This window comes from Pelophylax lessonae (genome assembly GCF_965119305.1).
Source record: "Pelophylax lessonae genome assembly, chromosome: 3".
NCBI lineage: Eukaryota > Metazoa > Chordata > Amphibia > Anura > Ranidae > Pelophylax > Pelophylax lessonae.
Genome location: NC_138770.1, coordinates 618,191,382 through 618,218,206, shown reverse-complemented (window position 1 = coordinate 618,218,206; position 26,825 = coordinate 618,191,382). Strand labels below are relative to the sequence as shown.

Here is a 26,825-nt window from a genome sequence, read left to right as displayed (position 1 = left end):
AGTTGCACATTATGCAAGAAAAGTGTGCAATTCACCGTTTTGCCACATTTAAAAAAAAAAACAGCACTTTAAACACGCTAATTAATTTTCATGAGTTAAATCCTTCTACCTTTCACATTTCCATCTTTCTCGGGTCAGCTCTTGAAAATTCCACTCAATGGCTTCTCTCTAACATCTAATTCATTTCAGCTCTTTCAGTCCTGACTTATTAATCTCTCTCTTAATGTTCCTTAATCATTGTCCTTGCCCTCTATTGCCACTGTGTTTTTTGGCTTCATTGAGTGCAGCACTCGGTTGTTCTGGGCAGATATTACATAATTTCATATCTCTTTTATTTTTTAAATTTTTTCTCGATAACTTTTTAATTGACATGTAATTACTAAGTTGTAGCCCTTTAAATGGTTAAAATATTTTAAACCCTAACTGGATTAAATTTTTTTAATAAAAATTTATTTACAATTTTTTCTCATCCCATGTTACAACTTTTTTTAGTCACTCCCTGTCTAGGCCTTATCTGAGCTTGGGCTAGGTTGCAAAAGATCTCTATATGGATTGTGGCAAAAGCTCCTGAAAGGGGTACTTGATCTGAAAGCATGGAAAAGCAAAAAGCTTAGTAGCTGTGCGATGGGGATCAGTGGCTATGTAATGGTGTTGCAGGTGCCCCAAAAATGCTTTGGCTACCGTGTTTCTACTGGTTGTCAGTACATTGTTAAGAATAAAGATATATGGGGGGGTGGGGTTAGCAATGACTCCCATTTATGGATCACTGCCTTGCTGTGGCAAATGGGCTTGCGTAATTTAGTGAAGCTACGAGTTATGTCGTGTAGGCTCAGCCAAAATGGACAGGTCATAGGGAAGAATTTTGACAAAACATGATCCACTGGAGAAGGAAATGGCAACCCACTCCAGTACCCTTGCTAAGAAAACCTCATGACAGAAACAAAAGGCTAACAGATATACACCGGAAGAAGAGTCCCCCAGACCGGAAGGTGTCCAATGTTCTACTGGGGAAGAGCAGAGGACAATTTCTAGTAGCTCTGGAACTAATTAAATAGCTTGGCTAAATCCGCAAGGACTCTCAGCTGTGGATAGGAGGAGTGAAAGGAAAGTCTGATGCTGTAAAGAAGAATACTGCATAGGAACCTTGAATGTAAGATTAATGAATCAGGGTAAGCTGGATGTGGTCAGACAGGAGGTGGCAAGATTGAACATCGATATCTTGGGAATTAGTGAATGAAAATGGACTGAAATGGGCTAATTCAACTCAGATGACTACTTTATCTACTACTGTGGACAATATTCTCTCAGAAGAAATGGTGTAGCCCTCATAGTCAACAAAAGAGTGAGGAAAGCAGTACTGGGGTACAATCCCAAAAACAAAGGATGATCTTAGTCCGTATCCAAGGCAAACCACTCAACATCACAATAACCTAAGTTTATGCACTAACCTCTGATGTTAAAGAAGCTGACGTTGACCGCTTTTATGTGGATCTACAACATCTTTTAGAACAAACTCCAAGAAAGGATATCCTTTTCATAATGGGAGAGTGGAATGCTAAAGTAGGAAGTCAAAGCATATCTGGAAAAACAGATAAATATGTCCTTGGAGTACAAAATGAAGCAGGACAAAGGCTAATAGAGTTTTGTCAAGAAAACACACTGGTAATAACAAAAACTCTTTTCCAACAACCAAAAAGGCGACTCTTCACATATATGTCACCAGATAGTCAATACAGAAATCAGATTGATTATATTCTCTGCAGTCAAAGACAGAGAAGCTCTATACAGTCAGTCAAAACAAGACCTGGAGCAGACTGTGGCTCAGACCATGAGCTTCTTATGGCAAAATTCAGGCTTGAATTGAAGAAAGTGGGAAACACCACTAGACATTTCAGAAATGATCTAAATCAGATCCCTTGTAAATACTCAGTGGAGGTGACGAACAGATTTAAGAGTTTAGATCTGATATGCAGAGTGCCTGAGGAACTATGGAAGGAAGTGTGTGAAATCTTACAAGACGCAGCAATGAAAACCATCCCAAAGAAGAAGATATGCAAGAAAACAAAGTGGCTATCTGATGAGGCCAAACAAATAGCTGAACAAAGAAGGAAGTCAAAAGACAATGGAGAAAGGAGAAAATATTCCCCACTGAATGCAGACTTCCAGAGGATAGCAAGAAGAGACCTTCTTAATTAAGCAGTGCAAAGAATTAGAGGAAAACAACAGAATGGGAAAGACCAAAGAGCTAGTTAAGAAAACTGGAGATATCAAGTGAAAGTTTTGTGAAAAGATGGTCACTATAATAGGCAAAAATGGCAAGGACCTGACAGAAGCAGAAGTGATTAAGAAAAGATAGCAATAAGACACAGAAGAACTATACAAAAAAGATATAAATGTTCCATAAAACCACAACGATGCAGTCTCCGACCTTGAACTGGATATCCTGGAGAGTGAAGTCAAGTGGGCCTTAGAAAGCATTGCTAATAACAAAACTAGAGGAAGGGGTGGTATCCAAGCTGAGTTATTTAAAATCCTAAAAGACGATATTGTTAAAGTGCTGCAATCAATATGCCAACAAATTTGGAAAACTCAACAATGGCTACAGGACTGGAAGAGGTGTGTTTACATGCAGATACCAAAGAAGGGCAGCACCAAAGAATGTTCAAACTACCGTACAATTGCACTCATCTCACATGCTAGCAAGGTTATGCTGAAAATTCTACAAGCGAGGCTTCAGCAGCATGTGAAACGAGAGCTACCACAAGTACAAGCTGGATTTCAAAGAGGCAGAGGAACTAGAGATCCAATTTCCAACATTCACAGGATAATGGAGAAAGCAAGGGGGTTCCAGAAGAATCTCTACTTCTGCTTTATTGACTACAGTAAAGCCTTTGATTGTGTGGATCACAACAAGATGTGGCAAATACTGAAAGAAATGGGAACACCAGACCACCTCATCTGTCTTCTGAAAAACCTGTATGCAAGTCAAGAAGCAACAGTTAGAACAGGACATGAAACAACTGACTGGCTCACAATTGAGAAAGGAGTGTATATAGTCACCCTGCCTATTTACCTATATGCAGAGTACATCATGCGAAATGCCAGGATCGACGAATCACAAGCCGGAGTTCAGATTGCAGGGAGAAAAAATCAACAAACTGAGATATGCGATACCACACTAATGGCAGAAAGTGAAGAAGAACTAAAGAGTCTCTTAATGAAGGTGAAAGAGGAGAGTGCAAAGCTGGCCTGAAATTGAACATTATGAAAACTAAGATCATGGCAACCAGTCCAATCATTCATTGGCAAATAGAAGGAGAAGAAATAGAAACAGTGACAGATTTTATCTTCCTAGGCTCCAAGATCACAGCAAATGGTGACTGTAGCCATGAAATTAAGAGATGCTTGCTTCTTGGGAGAAAAGCAATGGCAAACCTAGACACTATTATAAAAAGCAGAGACATCACCCTAACGACAAAGTACCATATAGTTAAAGCTATAATATTACCAGTAGTAACCTATGGCTGTAAAAGTTGGACCATAAGGAAGCCTGACCGCTGAACAATTTATGCTTTTGATCTATTGTGTTGGAGAAAGTCAATCCTGAAGGAAATCAACCCTGAATATTCACTGGAAGGACAGATCCTGATGAAGCTCAAATACTTTGGCCACCTAATGCGAAGAGAGGACTCATTGGAAAAGACCCTGATTCTGGGAAACATGGAAGGAAAAAGGAGAAGAGGACGACAGAAAACAAGATAGATAGATAGCATCATTGAAACAATGAACATGAAGTTAAGCAAGCTACGGGAGGCAGTGGAGGACAGAAAATCCTGGTGCTGTATGATTCATAGGTCATGAAGAGTCGGACATGACTAAACGACTGAACAACAACTAGCAATGACTGCCTTCCTATTCCCACAGTACGATTTTCCACTGAATTATTTATTTATTTATTTATTTATTTCCTACTGAATTTATTTACCTGACTAACTATGTAACTGTAACTGAAATGACCTACCAGGAAACTATTCTCCATAGGTGGAGTAGAAGCGCGCATACTGTATATAAACATAGACCAATCACTGACTGACTTCGCTTCTGAAGACGTTCAGTGGGAGGGGCAAAACATGTCAAGCGCGGCCAGTCATTTACTAGTATCTGCTACATGAGAACACACCAAGACAGCTTTTGGATTTACTTCTGCTTTTATTAATTGTTTTTATGCAAGTGCAATTGCGGTTTATTCTTTTATAAACAGTTTTACACTATGAATGTTCTCCTGTCCATTTCATGGTGATACCTACGCTGGTTAACATTTGGAGAGTGAAATGGAGGAGAGGAGGTGGTGGAAAGGAGTGACTATATGGTCATATGCCAGATTTCGATACCACTAACAGCCAAACACCAATACGTGGAGGAAGCAGAGGAAGGAGTCTATATAATCAAAACCTGTTTTATACATACAGCTGGCGAGTGGGGGCACATAGGAGGGGAGCACGCCACTTTGGATTCACATTGCAGCAAGACTCACCTAAAGTTTATGGACTTCTTTCATGTATATGGAATATTTGATTTGATACTGCACTCAGCATTTATATTACTAGCACTTTTTAACACTGTTAGCACTTTATCTTTAGCACTTTACCATATGATAATTTTGTATCACAATAGATTAATGTTTTGCTCATTATATGAATGCACTTTTTTAGGGCAGCACTGTAGTCACTACACACTACTACACTACGTTATTTATCATTTTAGTTAAACCTTTATACAACTTGTTGATCACACTAATGAACTTTAGATATAATCATTTTTAGCAAGGGTTTTCCGAAGACCTGAAAATTATTTAAAGTGTTCCTTTGAGGTTAAATAGCTGAGAAATGCTGCTCTAACCAATGAAAATGTAGCACCAATAAGTTTAATACTAACCCTTGCAGTGACCCTACAGCTATATACCAAAATTTTAATGAGAGTTAAGGCTTGTTCACACATGAGATTGGGTGGAGGTAATACCCCACAGCTGAGCCATGATTTTACTACCCCCCAACCGCTACTCCCCCCTTCTATAGCTGCAAAGGCAGCAGGCGAGTGCGTACATTTGTCACAGCTGTAATGCTTTGCTTCATGGCTGTGTCCAGATTAATACCCCCCGTCGCTTTCAGCGGGCATCGCCCCGCCCGACAGTGACCCATTCAAGTGAATAGGTGCAATGCATGTGGTTGGTGCGCACTAGTGTGGCGATCAAAGGGTAAAAGGAACCAGTGAGGAGGAAATACAAGGCCTCCTCACCACCATGCCCAAGTTACCCATAACTACTCCATATAAAATAAAAAACAACCCCAGCAACAAAGTCGCCCAACAGAAAAAAAATTATAAAGAAAGAAAATTGACTTATGGGTCGGGTGGGTGGGACAAATTCTTGGTCTGCTCCCGCTGACTGATGCTACTAACGGATTTGCCTTGTTTTTATAAGGAACTGTTATAAATTCAAGGTGGCCAAACCAATCCACTATAACTTTTAACTAACTGTCCAATCATCTAAATGTATTTAATTGACCTATCAGCATTATCTTCTTAACTGGCCAATCACCTATTACTCTTATTGTTGTCCTGCCATGGCCCCATACATGCATGGCCAGTATTTCAACTTGCCCTGCATTTTCAATTCTTCAGAGACCAAAGCTGGTGTGTAGGTGCCTTTATTCTGTAAAAAAGGACATAGAGGTCAATGAGAAGAACCACAATGCTCAGCGAGAACATGCTATATGACACATCTGAAAGTGCTTAAAGCTCAGCAAGAGAGGAAAAACCTGGGTCACTGCCCACTGGAAAAATAAGTACAAAGCTTCATATTTAAAAGCTGTCTTTTGTTCAAATTTTGCCACATTGTGACTGCGACACTTTATTCTACTGAGAATGTTTATATATGTGTCACTGTCAACACAATACTGTATGGATAAGTATCCACTGGAGTTTTGAAACACCAGAACCTCCAAGGTCAAATTTCTCCCGATCATTTGCCATCATTACCTTTTCACAGTCCTGACTTTTGTTAACAGTGCCTTCCTCGTTACAGTTGCAAGGCTGGCAAACGTCAGTGGCAGTCGGGTCGGCATCAAATTGCCGGAAAAAGTCATCCTTGCAGACTTCACAGTTTCTTCCTGCAAGAGATAGGGGTCACAAGCTTAATCTTCAAATTTATGAAAATCATCTGCAAGACTCAGATTTAAAGTCTTTGCTCCTGGGGGGAGAATTCTGATTTTTACAATGTCCGTTTTAATGCACCTTTTGGCTTTACCTGCCAATGTAGTGATCCGCAGCATATGAAACTATGAACCTGTTTCAAACAATGTTTTACCTCATTTAACTTCCATCTGCTCTAAAACCCAAAGTTGTGTTTCTGTAAAGACATGCAGCATAGGGCCAGTCTCAGAATCCAAAACTTTTCAGTTGAAACAGATTTGTGCTGTTTGTTTTTCTTGGCTAAAATAATCATAATGGTCATACCATTGTTAAAACTAAAAAAAGCTCATAGGACAAAGCGACAGACTTGCTTTAAATCCTACCCCTCCCCAGCAGTGCATACTTACCTTTCCTTTTCTCCACCAACTCTCTGTTTAGCCACCTGGAGTGAAGAAATACCTGGTAATTCTGGGCATTTGACTTACTGTACTTGCCGATTGGCCTAGGAATGTTACATGAGAAGAATCCAAAGTACTGTGCAAGCTACAGGCTTAGCAACTTGTAGCCTAAAGCAACATTTTTTACTAAAACACTCAAAAAGGAGCCAGCTTGTTAAAGAGCACCTTCCATGAAAATTAAAGGTCTGCTTTATTCACAGCCCCACTGCCCCCATATATAAACCTTTTTGTAAAAAATCTGTTTTTTTTTTTATTTATATTTCTTTATTAAATTTTTCAGGTAAAAAAAAAAATATTTACAACACTCCAATCACTGGAGAATTTATCCATGCACATTATTCACATATTACCCTTTACCCCCTTTATCCCTCCTCCCTCCCTTATCCCTCCCCCCCCCTATCTCTTCTGTCAATCCAACTCCTATTAAATCTCTATATTCCCTTGAACCCTTAAAATCTTGCCATTCATCCCAAATTTCCTCTCCATTCCCCTGTTCCTCCTCTTCCCAGGTTCTCAATTGTTCTAACCTTCTAATTTTCTCTACTTTAATCAACCAATCTTTACTGGAGGGAGGTTCTTCTTTTTGCCATTTTAGGGGAATTAGACTCTTGGCTGAATTTAATAAATGGGGGAGTAGTGTTTTTTTATATTGTTTCACTGACATATGAGTTCCATGGAATAGGCATTTCCAAGGATCCATAGGAATATCTATTTTAGTAATTTTAATTATCAAGTCTATAATTTCTCTCCAAAATATTTTAATTTTAGGGCACTCCCACCATATATGGGCTATAGTCCCTATCATCTGGCAGCCCCTCCAGCAAAGTCTTGAGCTCTCTGCCTGGATTCTGCCTACCTTATCGGGAGCATTGTACCATCTTGTGAGCAATTTATAGTTCATCTCCTCAGTGTTGGTGTCTATCGCTGATCTATGTACTAATTGAAGGCTCTTATCCCACTGTTTGTTGTTACTACAAGGGCCAAGGTCCCTTTCCCATTTTTCTTTTAATGATAGTCCTCTCTCTTTTGTTATTGTTAACAGTATTTTATACACATTTGAAATATTATTTGCTATCTTATCCAGAAGACATAGTTGCTCAAAAGGGTGGAGGTCGTTCATATCTCTCAGTGGCTGAGGTAATGTCAATGTGAAGTGCCTCAACTGAAGATATCTCCACTCATTCATCTTCCAATTTCCTTTCCTTTGTTTTAACTCTGCCAAGGTTATGATTTTCCCCTTCTCTATTATGTCCCCCAATCGTGCTTCTCCTTCTTCTATCCATTTACCTAATTCCTTCTCTTCCCCTGGTGCAAAAAATGTTGTGCCCTGTAAAGGGATCAATGGTGAGTTGTGCTTCCAGTTTTCTTTTTTATGTATATTATCCCAAACTTTAATAGCATGTCGTGTGATTATGTGAGCATTAGTGTCCAAATTTCTAAACCTCAAAGGTATCCATACCACTTTTGCTAGGTGTGTACCACTCATCGTGCTTTCTATTGTTACCCAGTTTCTATCACTTTTTTTTTTTTGTCCATTCTATCACCCTTGTGAGTATTGACGCAAAATAATGATTTTTAAAATCGGGTAGGGCTAGTCCCCCTTGTCCCTTTCCTTTACTAAGTGTAGCAAACTTTACCCTTGGCTTTTTATGTTTCCAAATGAAACGAGATATTAGAATTTTAAGTGTTTTAAAAAATACTTGAGGTATTGAGATTGGGATCATCTGGAATTTGTATAGGATTTTAGGCAGGATTATCATTTTTATCGTATTTATTCTCCCTATCCAGGAAAAAATTCTTGGAGATAATCTATTTAATTCTGTTCTTATTTCATTCAGAAGTTGTAGAAAATTCACTTTATAGAGTTTTTCTGGGGTTGGGGTTAATTTAATCCCTAGATACTTAATCTCATCTTTTCTCCAGTTAAACTGAAATTCTTTTTTTAATATCTCCTCTTCTTGTTTGGGGATATTGATATTTAATATTTCTGATTTTTTTTGATTAATTTTTAAGTTGGATAACTCTCCATATTGTTTCATTATTTTAATTATGTTAGGCAGGGTGATCCTCGGATTACTTATATAAAGCAGGATATCATCTGCAAAGGCAGATACCTTATGCTCCTCTTGTCCCACCCTTATACCCCCAATGTCCACGCTGTTCCTAATGGTTGCCAGTAGGGGTTCTAAGGATAGAACAAATAACATCGGAGACAAGGGACATCCTTGTCTTGTTCCGTTGAACATTTTGAAAGAATCTGATAAAGCTCCGTTAACCTTTACTTTTGCGGTTGGTTGATTATACAAAGTTTTGATCCAGGCCAACATTCTAGATCTTATTCCCAGCTCCACTAGGGTATTTATCATGAACTCCCAGTCTACTCTGTCAAATGCTTTTTCCGCATCTATTGACAGGAGTAGACTGGGAGCTCTACTTTTTGCCATTTGGTTAATCAACAATATGGTTTCTATCCCATTATCCCGTCCCTGTCTGCCCGGGATGAATCCTACTTGATCATTGTGTATCCACTCCCTCATTAGGTTCTTCATCCTAGTGGCCAATATTTTTGTGAATAATTTGGTATCCACGTTAAGTAGGGAGATGGGTCTAAAACTAGAACATAATAACGGGTCTTTTCCCTCTTTCCGTATAACTGGGATTGATGCTGACAGGGCCTCTTTACTCATCTCGTACTGGGTACCTATTCCATTTATATATTCTTTAAATCTTGGGATTAGGATTTCCTTAAATTTTTTATAATAACTTATGGTAAACCCATCTGGTCCTGGGCTTTTACCTGAACTTGTTTCTTTAATGGCTCTCTCTATTTCTTGCTCTGAGATTGGTCTTTCCAGGAATGCTAATTTTTCCTCATCTATCTTTGTCAATCCAGCGTCTACAAGGTATTTTTTGATTTTCTCCCTCCTTTCTGTTTCATTCCCCTGTATATCACCTTTTTTTACTGCATAGAGATTTGCGTAATAGTTTTGGAATTCTTTGGCTATTCCTGTCGTTGTTTGAATTATTTCCCCATTTTTATTTTTAATTTTATCTACAAATTTTTTTCCTTTCTTCTTTTTCAGGATTTTTGCCAGATTTTTCCCCACCTTATTACTTTCAATGTATTTTTCTTTTATACATCTTTTCATTTCCTGCCTAATTTCCTGTTCTAACAGATCTTTCAATTCTTCCCTTTTTACCTCAAGTAAGTTATTTATTGATACATCTTGAGCATTTTTATGTTTTTGCTCTAATTGATGTACTTCTGTCATTAACCTAATCTTATCTTTTATTCTTTCTTTTTTCCTTTGGGCCCCCTTTGAGATAAATATACCCCTTATATAAGCTTTATGAGCTTCTCATACTATATCTTTTGGTGCATCTTTTGTATCGTTTATTTGAAAATAGAATTCCAACTCTTTCGCTATTTCTTTTTCCCACTTTTTATCTCTAAGAATCTCTTCATTTATTTTCCACGCGTCCATCTTAGGCCACTCTTTCGCCATTTTTATTTTTGCCGTAATGGGGGTATGGTCTGACCAAGTCTTGACCCCAATCTCTGCCTCGCTTACCCTTTCAATCCATCTGTGTTCGATTAGAATGTAATCTAATCTCGAGTATGTTCCATGTACACTTGAATAACATGTAAAATCTCTATCTTTAGGATGAAGGATTCTCCAGATATCTGCCAATTGATTTGTAAATAATTTTTCCATTATTTTCTTTGCCTGTACTCTATTATTCCGTAAGGTTTTTGATGTAGTATCTATTTTAGGGTTGAGGCAGAGATTGAGGTCCCCTGCCAGTATCACTCCCCCTTTTTTAAACTCCATTAATTTTCCCAGTACTTTACCTAGGAAGTCTACTTGTCTCTCATTAGGACTATATATATTTACTAGGGTCAGATCTTCGTCTCCTATTTTTCCTCTTAAAAAGAGGTATCTTCCCTCTGGGTCTACCAGTCTCGACTCTAGAGCAAGTCCAAGGCCCCTGGAAATGCCGATGGCAACCCCCTTGGACTTCCTCCCGGGTGAGTCCGCGTAATACCAGATAGGGTGGCTCTGAGAGTATAGCCTAATATTGGATGCGTGGGATAAATGAGTCTCTTGTAAGAATGTCAAATCTGCCTTCAAATAACTGATTTCTTTTAAAAAAATTTTCCTTTTTTCTGGAGAGTTTAAACCTCGGACATTATATGATAGTATATTAACTACAACCATTATTTCTTAATCTTCATTATTTTTTCCCCTGTCACCCATCTGATTCTAAGGTGACCAGGTAAACTATTAGACAAATCCAGAGGATCCCTATAGGAGAGCATTGAGCCTTTTAATTTCTCTTTCCTTCTATATTCTCTTAATTCTTGTACTTTCTTATAGGACACAATTGGATCTTTTGACATCTTTTTCCCTCTTTCCTTCCCTTTCCTCCTCCCACCCCTACCCTCCCCCCCTCCCCCCTTCCCCCCTTCATTTCCCCCACCCCTCTTTTCCTCCCCTTCCTCTCTTTCCCTTGTGGGGGCATATTTAATCCCGGTCCCTCCATCAGGGTCGTCGATTCTCCTTCCTCCCTTTCCAATCGACTTGTGGCCGAGGTCGAGCTCTGCCAGTGGTCGCCATTCCCTCCCATCCTCCCTGATATTGGGTCTTATGGTGACGGCCTGCTGATTTCCATAGGGCCACCCATTTTATATTCTTACTTGCTCCTCCCCTTCTTCCCCACTCCCACCAGCCATCCCCCCTCTCCCCCCAATCCCTCCAGGTCCCCTCAGTCCCTCCTCATCCTCTTGATTCTTTTGCTTTTGACTTTTTCTTCTGTTTCCGCTGGGTCGACTCTCCTTCATCTATTTCCTCTTCTGGAGACTCCTGATTTGTCCAGCCTGGAATGTCTATGAGTGGTATGTTTACTGCTTCACAGAAATCTTGGGTTCCTTCTGGTTAACTAAGTAGTACTGTCCTCCCATCTCTTCTCACTCCTAAACCTACTGCATAATTCCAGAAGTACTGTATATAATTTTTCGTTAGTGCGTCTATCATTGGTCTAAGAATGCGTTTTCTGTTAATCGTTTCTTTTGCCAGGTCTGGGAAAATCTGAATATCCTCTCCATCATATTTTAATTCAGGTCTGTCTCTCATTTTCTCCCAGATCTGGGCCCTTGTCTCGTACTTATGGAATCTTGCAATCACGTCTCTTGTTTTCTCTTTTGGTAAATTAGTTGGTTTACGCAACCTATGTATTCTTTCAAATTAAATTTTGTCTGTGATCGTCTTTCCCAGTAAAGGGTTAAATAACTTTTCCAGAGTTTCTCCTAAATTTTCTGTCGACCCTTTCTCTGGTAATCCTCTTATTCTCAGATTTTTTCTTCGATTTCTGTTCTCCTGATCTTCGATTTTGTATAACATATTTCTCTGCTCCATTTTCATTTTCCTCATTTGATCTTTTAGGTTTTTTAACTCTTTTCCATAGGACTCCACCATCTCTTCTGTTTCTTCTACTCTACCCAAGATATGCCCAAAGTCAACGTGTAAGGTAGCCATCTCGGCTTTGATGGATCTTTCAAGGCTAGCAAACATTTCCCGCATTTCTGATTTTGATGGCGGATAATCTTTTTCACTTAATTCATCTTCTCTATTCATGTCTCCATCTCCTATTGTTAGAATACTTTCTCTTGACACTTCTAGACTTTCTTCTCCACTTACTCCTATATGCTTTTGATTCTTGATTTTCTTAGTTCCCTCTGTATTTTGTTTGGGTCTAACGACCGGTTGTTTCTCTGGCTGTGTATTTTGCCCTTTTCCCTCAGGTGTCATGTACCTTTTAATTGTTCCAGGGCTTGCTGTAATTTTTGCAGGTTTCCCTGCTACTTCTTTTGCCGGTTTATTTTTCATTTCGGATTCGGCTCTAGGGAATGAACCCACAGTATATACTCCTCTTATGTCTCCCCCACCGCCTCTCCAGAGTGGGATATGAGGCTATCCAAGCCGGGTCTTCCACCCTCAATACAAGGCCCGACGATTTTTAACTGACTCTCCTCCGAGGCACCCAGCCAGTGCCCTAGCAGTCCACCAAAACCGGTATAGCAATTGCAGATAGTTCCAGCTCTATGTGACTGTAACCACTTGTATATAACCCAGGGGATCAGGTAATATTTCGGGATTCCCTCCTTTTATCACCGTCCTCTGAAATAAAGCATTTTTTTAGTTCTGTTCCCGTTTAACTGACCATGGGGAAGGGATTAAAAGTGTTCAGCAAAAATAGGTGGATTTTCATTTCTTTTCCCATTTTCGGCATATGGTCCTCCTCTCCCTGCCTCCAAACTGTCAGTATGAACTAGGTATCATGTGTATTATTCAGCAAATTAAGTAAGCAGAGTCCCGCACATTTTTCAAAACAGTCCCGCTAGCTCTTAAGCTGTACACTCATGGGTGATAATATGACAGTGCTTTCAGGGAAGGCTGGTATTGAGGTCAAACGTAAGAAAATTCTGGGGGGTTTCCCCTCTCACTTAAGTAAGCAGAGTCCCGCACATTTTTCAAAACAGTCCCGCTATCTCTTAAGCTGTACACTCATGGATGATAATATGACAATGCTTTCAGGAAGGGCTGGTATTGAGATCAAACGTAAGACAATTCTGGGGGGTTTCCCCTCTCACTTAAGTAAGCCGAATCCCGCACATTTTTCAAAACAGTCCCGTTAGCTCTTAAGCTATACACTCATGGATGATAATATGACAGTGTTTTCAGGAAAAGCTGGTATTGAGATCAAACATAAAAAAATTCGGGGGGGTTTCCCCTCTCACCAGTCCCCATCGGCTGTTCTGTGAAGTTCCCTTTGCTGTGGTATGGAGGGGGTGATTATGGTCTCCAATGCTACCGGGTCTCTCCAGACTGGATCCCTCCAGTACTAGCCACTTAGCTGTGTCCAAACCGATCAGGTCCTTCTCTCCTGGACGCCGGTTTTCCCCGAGTCGGCTGCAACTGCAGCACTCGTCGGCCGCTTTTCCAGGAGACAGCTGATCTCGGTCGGGTACGAGGGACCCAGGTAGTCCGTCCTCCTTCCTTCAAGCTTCAAGCTGGATCCCCAGCTAGGACCGGGGCGGGCCGTCGGGTTAGCGAGGGGAGGCAGCGGGATCCGGCTAGGCGGGCATTCAGGCCGGGGGAACGAGCGTTTCCTCACTCATCCCTCTGGGCGGCGATCCGGAAACCGAGCAGGCCGTCGGAGTTGGCTCCACTAGCAGGCTCCTCCCTCCATGTTGTGCCGTTGTAAAAAATCTGTTTAATAAAACTTGTATTAAAAACTACCTTGACCCAGCTTCTGGTGCTTCCAAAAGGTGAGGTGACATCATTGTGCCTTCCAGGAAAGCTGGGAGGTCAAAACTGAAAATATGCTCCAGCTTATTGTAAGAGCTCATTCTCAGGGGATTTCAAGTGCCCAACTCTCACTGGGAGGCAATGGTATTGCTTGCACCTCTGTAGGTATTGGAAGCAAGAGCCAGGACACTTATTTTATTTATTTATTTTTTTTCATTAACCTTTTTGCAATGACTTTTGAAAGCTATTTGTATTTGGGGGAAGAATGAACTATGAGTAAAGAGGATCTTCCATTTTCAGAGTAATAATACCAGTCCTGCTGCCATTAAATCTGATACTAACGGATCTTGATCTTTTGCAGAGCTTCACTTCAGCATCTGACACATCAGAATTTGTTAGATTTTAAATTTGTTAGATCCACCACTACAGATATACAGGAACACAGTAGTGAGATGGAGTCTGGTGGGCTGAACCATAGCAGGCAGCAGGTAAAAGTATCTGACACACCCAGAGGTGTTGAATGCTAAAGATTATTAGGTAATTCTGCAAGCTAACAAAGATTCTTCTTTCATTGTTCCATTCAGCTGCCAGAAGTGAAAGCAGTAAACTCATAGTAAGTTCTAGTCATAGCTTACACAGGGATGAGGACTGTCTACCAGCCTATCACGTGACCCAGTGGTATTAATATACCCATAGCAGCTCAGGTAGTTGGGGGTTGGAGGAGAGCCCCAGTCTAGAAGTGCTGATGTCAGATATATGGGAGGAGTCATCAGTATCGGCAGACATTTATCCACATTGCTTTACATGTGCAGTTAGCAGCATTGGTTTCACTTTTTTAGCAATGTATGTCTGTTGCCTTCAAATCCACTAATGCAGCCAAAGTCCCTCTGAAGTTAACCTTGTATGCCAAATGAAGTCCTGCTGAGATTATAAATCCAAGAGTGCCTCCTCAGCTAATAACCTGATAAGACAGAAAGACAAGGTTTGTAGTTCTCCAACAAAAGGCCAGAGTTTAACCACTTCAGCCCTGGAAGGATTTGCCCCCTTTCTGACCAGGCCCTATTTTGCGATCATGCACTGCATTATGTTAATGGGCAATTGCGCGGTCGTGCAACGCTGTACCCAAACAAAATGTACGTCCTTTTTTTCCCACAAATAGAGGTTTCTTTTGGTGGTATTTGATCACCTGTGCGATTTTTTATTTTTGCGCTATAAACAAAAAAAGGCAACAATTTTGAAAATAAAAAACTTTATTTTACATTCTGCTATATGACATTCCAAAAAAAAAAATTAAAAATCAATTTTTTTAACATTTTAGACCAATTTTGATTGGTTTGCACAAATGTTATTGCGTCTACTAACTATGGGAAAGATTTATGTAATTTTTATTGTTTTTTTACTAGTAATGGCGGTGATCTGTGATTTTTTGCTGGACTGCGACATTGTGTTGGACAGATCAGACCTCTAACTAACATTTTTGACACTTCTGGGGGGACCAGTGACATTACTACAGTAATCAGTGCTAAAAATATGCACTGTTACTGTAATAATGACACTGACAGGGAAGGGGTTAATAACGGGGGTGATCAAGGGGTTAAATGTATGCCTCATGCTTAATGACGTGTGTGTGTGTGTGGGGGGGGGGGGGTTCTGTGACAGAGACAGAGATTGTAGGTTCAGCTATGCTGAATTTGCTGATCTCTTCCTGTCTGTCACTGAGAAGATCCGCCTGCTTTGTTTACATAAGCAGGTGGGTATTCACTCCATTTCCCTGATGATTGGGGGAGGGCAGCAGCAATCGGAGCCGCTGCTCCCACGACCGGACTCCCGCTGTGTTTAAACGCCGCCGGAATCACTAGCAGTCCAGTGACATAGAATTACGTGGCTGGACCCAGGGGCGCCGCACTACCACAGTAATATTACTGTGAGCAGTCGGCAAGGGGTTAAATAAGTTTTCATAGTCATAGAGTAAGGAAAAGGTCAGTGTTTAGTTTGAACTTAAGTTTGGACACATATACCTATATCCTGGCGGAACATTTCTTCTCCTGCTCTACCAGGCTAACACATATATTAAAAAATGTATTGAAGGGTAAAAAAGGTTGTGACATGCAGCTATATAGCCTCTGTACTCCCTAAGGATCACACACTTTGGGGCAATAGAAGAGGGCTAATAGAATGGTATAATTTATTTTACGTTGAAGGGATACTCCCTGTGATCCCTCCAAATTTCTTTATCGTACATCACGCGGCACAGAGCCGTATTCATTACCGTATATGGCTCTGTGTCCTGTGATGTACGCCAAGAAATGGATTTTACAGGTAAGCTGTAGGGAAAAAATCCATATTTTACAAAGCCTGAGAAAGTGGGATATTTAGAACCTATGAAGCAAATTTTGACATAACTGTTGAGATCTTCCCTGCCACTGTCATGTACTATCATGGAGCCATCTGATATGACTACACCAAAGGATGTAAATATTCTCAGAGTAAAGTGAGAAAGTCAATGTTATACTGTTTTTTAATGTCAATACATTGTGGACCTGTAAATAAGCCATGCACAGCACTAATGCATTGTACTTTTAAATTCATATAATTTTAATAGCGGTGTATTGTATTTCATGTAGTTGTTAGACACCTATAAAGTCACATTTCTACTGAATTTTTTGTTGTAAGTTGACAGAACACTGGCTTTTTGAACATTCATCCAAATGACAAAAAATTAGAGCATTCGGTGTCGAAGAACATAACAGCTTCCGGCTGTCAATGGTTGCCAAGGAAGAAGTGGGTGCTGCTGGGTGCTTGCAACCATCGTGTCCTTACCTACCACTGACTTCACCTGGTCCATTAACTCACACAGCTGGGAATCCCAGAGGAGCTGCAAGGATGGTTTGTGTGCACTAGGTTATTAAGGTTTTCTTAGTGATTTGGTGGGCTGCGGGTATCGATTGATTTAAAATGAGGAACTTTTTGGAGTATTTTTCCTAATAAAGGACTTGTCAAATGTTTGGTTTCTTTCATTCTAGGTGACATTTTGTGAATGAGTAGATGCTATCGACCACTCCACCTCCATAGGCCCTGCAACCACCAACCAGGGTTGTGGGGTTGTGGGTAAGAGGACTTTGTCCTCCCCAACACAGTGACAAGGGACTTTTCTGTGTGTGGGGAGGGGGCAATTATTACTGGGAGGCTACATGCTTGGATTAAGGGTCTGGTATGTATTTTCTGAGGGATCTCGCACATTTTTTTTTTTTTTTTGCATTATGTAGCTCTTTAAAATCCATTTGTAATTCAACAGGTCTGGTATGCTTTTTGGGGGTCTCTACGCAATTTGTCATTTTCATTCTTGTTGTAGGATATGTTACAGGAAGTGACATTTGAAAAGAGAAATAAAAAGTACCTTCCAAAAGTCCCCCAAAATATGTAGCAGAGCCTTGGAGGGGTCTGCTATTTTTGACACTCTTTTGTCCAAAAAACTAGCATTTTTATTTGACATATTTGGCTGCCATTCATTTCAATGGGATTCGGGTTCAGCATTTAAACATCTTTGAAGTTCATTCCTGCTTGAACCAAACCATTGGCAGCTCAGTTCATCAGTATTAGAGTGATTGTGTGCAGGAACATTACCAATTATGTAATCATAGAAAATATTCTGATTAAATTCTTAATGCTACTACAACATGTAAGGCTGTATTAGGTGCATGCAAGTTATGGTGCATTGGGGTACCATTCAAAATCATTGGCACCGCACCAATATTTGAGCACCACAGTGAGTTTTACAGTGCTTTACATGCAAGTTTTACCACAATGCATAGGTGTGAAATTGGTCCAAAGCAGGGATATCCAAACTGTGGCCCTCCAGATGTTGCAGAACTACAAGTCCCATGAGACTCTGACAGCCACAAGCATGACACCCAGAGGCGGAGGCATGATAGGACTTGGAGGGCCACAGTTTGCATATCCCTGGTCTAAAGGTTAATTTCATTCACTGATGTTCTCCCTGGCAACTTACAATATGTTCACAGCATTAATCTCTAGTGACGTATTGACTAATTGCAGGTAGACATGAAATGGCTGCAAATAAGCTGTAGAATATCAACAGCACTGAAAACTGCAACAAAGGATGAAATATTAAAAAAAAAAAAAGGTGAAAAGCATTTTTTTTTTAAAAGGCAATTATTTATGATACACAGTGCCTTAACAAAACAGTTGCAATTCAGTTAGAATATACATCTACCTTACAGCATAACACCAGAACCTGTTACCTGTAGTATTGTGCAAGCAGTTTTCACACACTCCCCCTCCCCCTCGTCCATGGTCATGAGGGTAAGGGTCAGCAGTAGCATCATAATGACAACTGGATGAATGGTTGTAACACTGGCATGGCCTGCAGTTGAATGCATTCACATGGTCACCTTGACGAAACGGTTTGTCGTTGAAAAGTGGCAGGCAGCGATCACACTGGAGACAAAATTGGAAAATTAGAAAAAAAAAAAGAAGAGAATAAGGAAAAGATATTAATTTTGGTAGCTTATTCATGTTCCGTTTTTAAGCTTATCGTCTTTCTTTCATGTGATAATTTTGGAAAAATATGGATTAACCAGTTTGCATTCTTAGGAAAAAAATTCAGTCACTGAAGGAAATTGCCCGCGGCTCTTTATCCTTTTGAAAAATAGGGATTTACACCCTCCCAGGTGCTCTGCAATGACTTGCACGGGTCACAGTATGCACACTCATACATATTAATATGACCCTTCTTCGTCTGTTGGCATCGCTTTTCTTTGAAGTTTGACCCCGATTGAGGCCCTCTTCTACCAAGAGGTTTCCCTGTAATGGCACAATAAATATTGTTCCACTTAAAGGGTTTAATTTTTAAGTTAGAGCCGTTAGCATGGCTAACTAAAAAAGTTACATACCAGCTATAAAATGAACTAACTGCTGCAATTGTACCATAAATCAAATCCTGGCTGAATTCCCCTCCAGGCCAATCCCTTGAGGCACAGAAGCTGGAATTTGCATAAAAATACACAATGTATACTGTGGTGGGGGGAAAAAACAATGTCAGAGCGGACAGTGGTACTTGGAATTATAGAGAACATAATGTTGTAATTTACAAGTTATTAAATTAAATCTTTTATATCTTTTAACACCATGATAACAAAATGAAATGCTGGATGTAATATTGCTAATGAAATGAATTGCATCTCTTTTACAAAAGCTCATACCTTAAAAGAATGTCTGCAGAATCATTTTGTTGATAATTTTAAATAATGTTAATAATAATAATGCATTTATTTTACATTACCTAATAATTGAAACAATTTCTGCAGAATGATAATTGCTAAAAATAATTTTAAAGAGCAGCAATAATGAATTTCAACGACATAAGCTTAATTCCTGAAATATTTTCCGCAAAATTATAATTTATGATCATTTTAAATAGTATTAAAAACAAGAATAATAATATTTTCCTGATAGAGCTAAATTCTATATGAAGTTTTTTGTTAAAATAACTTATGTGGTATCTATCTTTGAAGTAGTCAATTCACATTTGTTAATTAGGGAAAGTGTTGTTTTTTTTTTGTGTGCGGTATTTAACTCAAGCTTTAGTCTATTTTTTACTTGGTATATTATCACAAACCAGACCTTCAGCTTGTGGAGAATAAAGGAATGCTAAAAACTGTGTGCTTATTTATATTTCTTGTGAACAAGTAGGGGTACTATATATGTATGGGCTTCTTGTTAAAGGGTGTTTCCAGGTTCCCTTTAACCAGTTTACGACCGCCCGCCGCAAATGTACTGCGGCAGGCAGCCGCTCCCAGGCAAATCGGCGTACATGTACGGCGCTCGCTCTCGGGAGTCTAGGGGGCGAGCATGCGTCACGGTCCCGCCCCCACTCATCAGCGGGGAAGCTGATGCAGCGGGCAGGCGGCTCTGATTGCCGCCTGACACCCGTAATCGCTCCCCGCTGAGAGGGAAGAACAGTCAGCTGTTGTAAATACAACTGACCGTTCTTCTCCCTGCAATGATCATAGAGGCCATGTGATCCTTCTACATAGGATCACATGTCTCTATGGTCATTTTAGAAGCCACACCCCCCACAGTTAGAATCACTCCCCTAGGTTCACATTTAACCCCTTGATCACCCATAATGTTAACCCCTTCCCTGACAGTGTCATTATTACAGTAACAGTGCATATTTTTAGCACTGATTACTGTAGTAATGTCACTGGTCCCCCCAAAGGTGTCAGAAATGTCAGTTAGGGGCCCGATCTGTATGCCGCAATGTCGCAGTCCTGCAAAAAATCTCAAATTGCCGCCATTAAAAAACAATAAAAATGACATAAATCTTTTCCCGTAGTTAGTAGACGCGATAAATTTTGCGCAAACCAATCAAAATACGCTTATTGCTATATTTTTTTTACCAAAAATATGTAGCAGAAAACAAAATGTTTAAACATTTTGATTTTTAAATTAGTTTTTTTGAGAATGTCATATAGCAGAATGTGAAAAATATTGTTTTTTTCTTCAAAATTGTCGCTCTTTTTTTGTTTATAGCGCAAAAAAATAAAAATCACACAGGTGATCAAATACCACCAAAAGAAAGCTCTATTTGTGGGGAAAAAAAGGACATCAATTGTATTTGGGTACAGCATCGCACAACTGCGCAATTGTCCATTAATGTAATGCAGTGCCGAAAATAGGGCCTGGTCAGGAAGGGGGCAAATCCTTCCGGTCTTAAAGTGGTTGAGCAGGCTATAGAGGAGTTGAAAACTAAATGAACATTCTTGTCGATAGCCAGATTGATATTTTTTCACATCATTAGTGTGCCTGCTGCGACACGGTGGGGCGGGAGAGTCCTGGCAAGCGGCGGTGGGAGGGGGCTGCTTAGCCCCTGACTGTCGGGGTTATGCCTGCAGCTGCAGGCATCACTCCGGTCAGTACTGTATTTTGGCCTAGGCCAACAAGGCCCAGGCTTAGGGCAGCACTTTGCAGGGGGGCAGCAAAAAAGTCGCCCCCCTCCACCTGAGACTCTATTGGCCATTGGTTGCTAGAGCGGCCTTTCTCATCCCCCACCCTCTCTCTCACCCCCTCACACCCCCCTCTGTCTCTCACCTCCTCTCTCTCTCACCCCCCCTCTCTCTCACCCCCTCTCTCTCATCCCCCCTCTCTTGCTCATCCCCCTCTCTTTCTCACCCCCCTCTCTCTCTCATACCCCCCTTCTCTCCCACCCCATCTCTCTCTCTCATCCCCTTTCTCTCTGTCTCTCTCACCCCCCCCCCCTCTCTCTGTCTCTCTCAGCCCGGTGCCCATAGTTAAGATGCTGGAGCCGAAGAAAGGAGACAACAGGTAATATCAGCTGGGGTGAGGACACTGCTGGATCGTGGGACAGGTGAGTGGCAGTTTTTTAAAAGTCAGCAGTTACAGTTTTTGTAGCTGCTGGCTTTTTTTTTTTTTTTTTACAGGAGACTGGAGTTTCTCTTTAAAAACGTAAAGTGTACCTAAATCCAAAACCAAAAATGTTATATCTTGCAGCTTACCAATCTTTAAATGTGGTGGTTGCATTAGTTTTCTTTTTTTTATGGCTTTATTTCTCCTTTTTTCACTGTAAGGCCTCGTTCACACAGGCGTATTTAAATGTATGAAATAATATCTTACAGAAAAATATTCAGCGCAGATATAAACAGTATTGATCCCTTTACAATATATACACCCATACATGTACTGATTGCCAGCTGAACACTATAAAGACAATACAAAAACTCCTTAATAAAATATAAAGGAAGAATGAGTGCAGCGCAAACAAAATAAACATGCAAGGACATGAATTATAAACATGCAATGAGAAAGAAATCCATGAAATAATATATGTAACATTTGGATGATGAAAAGCCAGGATGTTAATCCCCGTGGCAAAAGTGTCCAATATATTACAAAAATGTTAAAGAGTGAGTCCACCCTGCCCACAGACAATAGCAGCCTCTCCTCTCCCTAATGTGACTGAAACAGTCAGAATGCAATTTTCCCACACCGTGGGGATATATCCTCCCACGATCAATCCACAATACAGATGTCACTGGCTCCACCCATCATATACATGCAAAATTTAAAAAGAAAAATCTAGTGCTCTCTGCAAACATCTCGACTTTATTTAAAATAACACAATTCACTCACAAACAAAGCACTTCCACTAAGTGCAAGTGTATGGGCATATCAGTATACCAACGGTAGAATCAGAGATGGCCGCGGGTGACTGCAGACATAGCTCTTCCACCCACACGTGTTACGTCCTAAGGTGGGACTTCATCAGTGGGGTCAGAGAAACATCACAAACCCACCTTTAAATAGGCAGCGCCATAGCAACATGATGCTACCGAGTGTAACTCCCTCAGTGGCCGAACGGTAATCAGTATGTCTCATCCGATAGGCTGCACGGTCGCAAATCACACCACGGGAGTATTCTGCCACATAGTTCAAGCAATGAAAATATATATTATTAAACTTCATTTTGATAATAAATATATTTATTGCTTGATGTAATAAGCCCATACATGTCCACTTAGTAGAAGTGCTTTGTTGGTGAGTGAACTTTTTTCTTTTCTTTTTCTATTCTTTTAACCACTTTACGACCAGCCGCCTCAGATGTACTGCGGCAGTCTGGCTCGTACAGGCCAAGCTCCGTACATGTACGGCACTCGCCTGGGAGAAGCTAGGGGGCAATCGCGCGCCGCCGGAGGAGCGCTCCCGCCTCCGCTCGTCAGTGGGGGAGCCAGTGCGGGTGTCAGGCGGCTCCGATTGCCACCGGCCACCCACGATCTCCCGTCGCTGACAGAGAAGGACGGACGGCTGATGCAAACACAGCCGTCCGTACTTCTCCCTGAAGTGATCACAGATGTCATGTAATCCTGCTATACAGGATCACATGTCTCTGTGATGACTTCACAAGTCACACACCCCCACAGTTAGAATCACGCCCCTAGGGTCACATTTAACCCCTTCATCACCAACAGGGTTAACCTCTTCCCTGCCAGTGTAATTTTTACAGTAACAGTGCATATTTTTAGCACTGATTACTGTAGTAATGTCACTGCTACCCACAAAAGTGTCAAAAAATGTCAGTTGGGGGTCGAATCTGTCCGCCGCAATGTCGCAGCCCCACAAAAAATTTGCAGATTGCCGCCATTACTAGTATAAAAAAACAATAAAAATGACATAAATCTTTCCCGTAGTTAGTAAACACAATAACTTTTGCGTAAACCAATCAAAATACGCTTATTGTGAATTTTTTTCAAAAAATATGTAGCAGAAAACAAATTGGTCTTAAATGTTAAAACATTTTGATTTTTACATTTTTACTTTTTTTTTTGAGAATTTCATATAAAAGAATGTGAAAAATATTGTTTTTTGTTTATAGCGCAAACAAATAAAAATTGCACAGGTGATCAAATACCACCAAAAGAAAGCTCTGTTTGTGGGAAAAAAAGGATGTCAATTTAGTTTGGGTACAGCATTGCACGACCACGCAATTGTCCGTTAAAATCACGCAGTGCTGAATCGCAAAATAGTGCCTGGTCATTGAGCAGCCAAATCCTCTGGCTGGCTGGCTATAGCCTGCAGCACTAATTCCCCATCTATACACCCAGAGCTCCAGAGCTTAGCAAATGAGATGAAGCTCTGCTGACTTCCATCAGCCAATCATGTGAAAATAAAAATGCTGTTTTCTTTTATTTTCCTTGTACGCAATTTGGCACTCTTTGCAAAGTGAGATTTCATCTAGGGCGAATTCCCTTGTAAAGTGCAACTTCCCCACCTATACACTATTAGTAAAGCAGCCCCGTTGTGACAAATTCTCTTTGGGATATTGTGCTAATTTTTGCTATTTTGGTCTACTTTTAACCACTTTAGGACCAGGCCTTTTTCTGACATTTGCTGTTTACAAGTAAAAATCTGTATTTTTTGCTTGAAAATCCCCCAAACATTATACAAACATTTTTTTTTTAGCAGAGACCTTAGAAAATAAAATTGCGGTATGGCAATATTTCATGCCACATTGTATTTGCGCAGTGGCCTTTCAAACGCAGTCTTTAATTAATAAAAAAGAAAACAGTAAAGTGAGCCCACTTTTTGTGTCTAATGTGAAAGATGATGTCACGGTGAGTAAATAGATACCTAACATGTCATGCTTTAAAATTGCACATGCTCCTGGAATGGCCACAAACTCTGGTACTTCAAAATCTCAATACAGAGGAGGTCTAGTACTAGCATTGTTGCTCTCACTCTAATGTTCATGGCAATATCTCACACGAGTTGTTTGAACACCGTTTACATATGTGGGCGCGACTTACATATGCATTCACTTCTGTGTGCGAGCAAAGAGGGATGGGGTGCTAAAAAAAATTTTTTTTTCTATTTATTTTACTTTTCATTTTTTATTTTACACTGTCCCTTTATTTTTATTTTTTTAATCACGTTTAGTCATAGTAATAGAAAAAAGCATGACAGCTCCTCTTTATTGATAGATCTGGAGGTCAAAAAGACCCCAGATCTTTCATTTACCCTTAAAAGCAAAAGAAAAGAAAATTCTGTTGATAGTGGAGACCAGAAGTGATGTCAGAGGTCACTCTGGTCCTCCAAGGGCATAGAGCCAAATGAGGGCCATCTTTCCCTCACTTGACTTCCCACCCATGATCACTTCCGGGTTTACTGACGGCCCTGGTAAACCCGAAAAACATCCGGGAAGCAGTGGGGGGGGGGGGGGGCACCTCTCACACAGCCTATAAAGATGATCTTGCTTTTATTGAAAAGTGGGCCGCCTAATAAAAAAAAAAAATACTAGGGTTATGGCATCCAGCGGTGTTTAAAGTCAAAGTAATAAAGTACATTTTAAGTTAGGAAATGTTAAAGTAGCCTGATTGGACAAAAATATAGAATCTGTCATTTCTTAATTTCTTTGTCATCCCGATCTCCTCTACTTGGTGACTCACTGACCTGAAATAAGCATGTCGGGCATCAGAACCAAGATCAAATAAGCCATCAGCATGTTGAGGCTATCAAAGACAATTCATTCGCTGTGAAACGGGTTAGTAGTAAAAAATGGAATTGAATGAATGGAAAAGAGCAGCAAAAATCTGCTCACATTCCAGCAAGATTAAATTTTTTGGAAAAAAAATGAAAAGAAAAAGGGACAGACTGCTGAGCAATAAGGGAAATGTATAATTTCAGATAAAAAATGCATCCTAGCAATCTGATATATATTAGTCCACCTGGACACGGTTTTCTCCACTCTGACTGGTGACAGTGGCACTAGGAATGCCATTCACTTTCTTAATTTTCTCAAAAACTCCCTACACATCTGTGGGCAAAGGTAATGAATCAGTGTTCACTTTTTCAGTTGGGAAATATAACTCAATATACTCTGTCTGAATCATTTCTGTTTTTTATTGCCTATCCAGTAATGAGCCAGACTTTCTTAAGATCTTTGAACTGAATACATTAAAACTTGCATGAAACTATCAGGGCAATCAAAAAATACTAAAATGTTCCCATTTGATGTACTAAAGAATAATATCAAAGGACAGTCGCAATGCCGGCAGGAATAACAAGTAGGCTGGAATGTTTAAAACATCACCACAGGAAAGTAGAAATAAATAATTGACATCTAGTTCAGAAATAAGGTCAGGGAAATTGAATGTTGTAGAGGGTCTCCACTTGGCCCGCACAGGGTTGACGTGTTCTGCGACGCTATCAATCTTGGGCACAGCAGGATTTTATCATCGCCGGTAATTTAGCTTGATTATGGAGTCAATGTCACATTAATGATATAGGTTCTGAACATAATGAAAGAGTAATGGAAGAGAAGGTGGAACGGACACTTGAACAATTACTTATACTTTGTTCACGTCAAAAACCTGTGGCCAACTCTATCTTCGGGGTCCAGGCCAAACTTTGGGAAACTTCTGAAATATTTTTTGGAGAAATATAACATTTTTGTGAAGTTTGTGTTTTTGTAATTATGTAAGTAAGTCAATGTAAGTATGACAAAAAGTATTAGAAGTCTTACATTTGGTATCCCTTCTCTAAACCGTGACTCCAACTTTTTCAAAAACTCCAAACAATGAAGTTACAGAAATATTATCTACTATCGTTTTATTTTTCATCTGCCTGTATTGGTTTATAGAAACCCTATACTTAACTTCCCTGCTGTCCACCCTGCTGAATGCCGCTCTGATTCTGAGAAATCATAAGATTGAGAAATCCTTTGCCAAAGTGGGCGGCGGTCTACTGGGTCCTCAGCAGTTCTCACTTGCTCACTGCTGACCTTCACATCATTGCTGAATTCATAAATCTGTGGAAGATTTCTTAGGTTCAGAGTGGCCTGGGCAGAAGGAAAGGTATTTACAATCTTCTTCTAAGGGCACAGTGTCATCTGAATCAACTGACACTTTATTTCCTGATCTCCTTTTGAAAATGCAAGTTGCCTGGCTTTTATGCTGGCCTTGTGACTTCAATGCTTTCTGGGTCTTTGACTTGGAACACGTATTAAGAATCTTAACTTATGTTTTGACATAGTATACTGTATTGGTAATGAACCAAAGGAGAAACATGACACCTGGCAGCTAATATTTTTAGAAGGATGTGAGCTATATTAACCCACTTGTTTCTTTCATTATATGTTTTCTTGAGAATGAAGAAAATAAATAGATCCATATGTTTTAGCTGGGGATTAGAAACACCACCCAAAGAGTTCTTTTGCAAAAAACAGGTTTTGCATTTTCTATGCCATGTATCATTTTAGATAAAGATTTTAGTTCTTCTTTAACCACTTCAGCTCCGGAAGGTTTTACCCCCTTAATAACCTGGCCATTTTTGC

The 26,825-nt window shown here is 40.1% G+C and overlaps 1 protein-coding gene across 1 annotated transcript in view; it reads right to left on the bottom strand.

The window, feature by feature from the left end:
* Positions 1-26,825, bottom strand: part of USH2A (usherin) — a gene marked incomplete at its 5' end in the record, with an annotated part of 1,334,617 nt that overhangs the window by 1,143,846 nt on the left and 163,946 nt on the right. The window contains 2 exons of the mRNA XM_082250984.1: positions 6,037-6,167; positions 18,220-18,415. Coding sequence (XP_082107110.1) covers positions 6,037-6,167; positions 18,220-18,415 — 327 coding nt within the window. The remainder of the gene's footprint in view (positions 1-6,036; positions 6,168-18,219; positions 18,416-26,825) is intronic.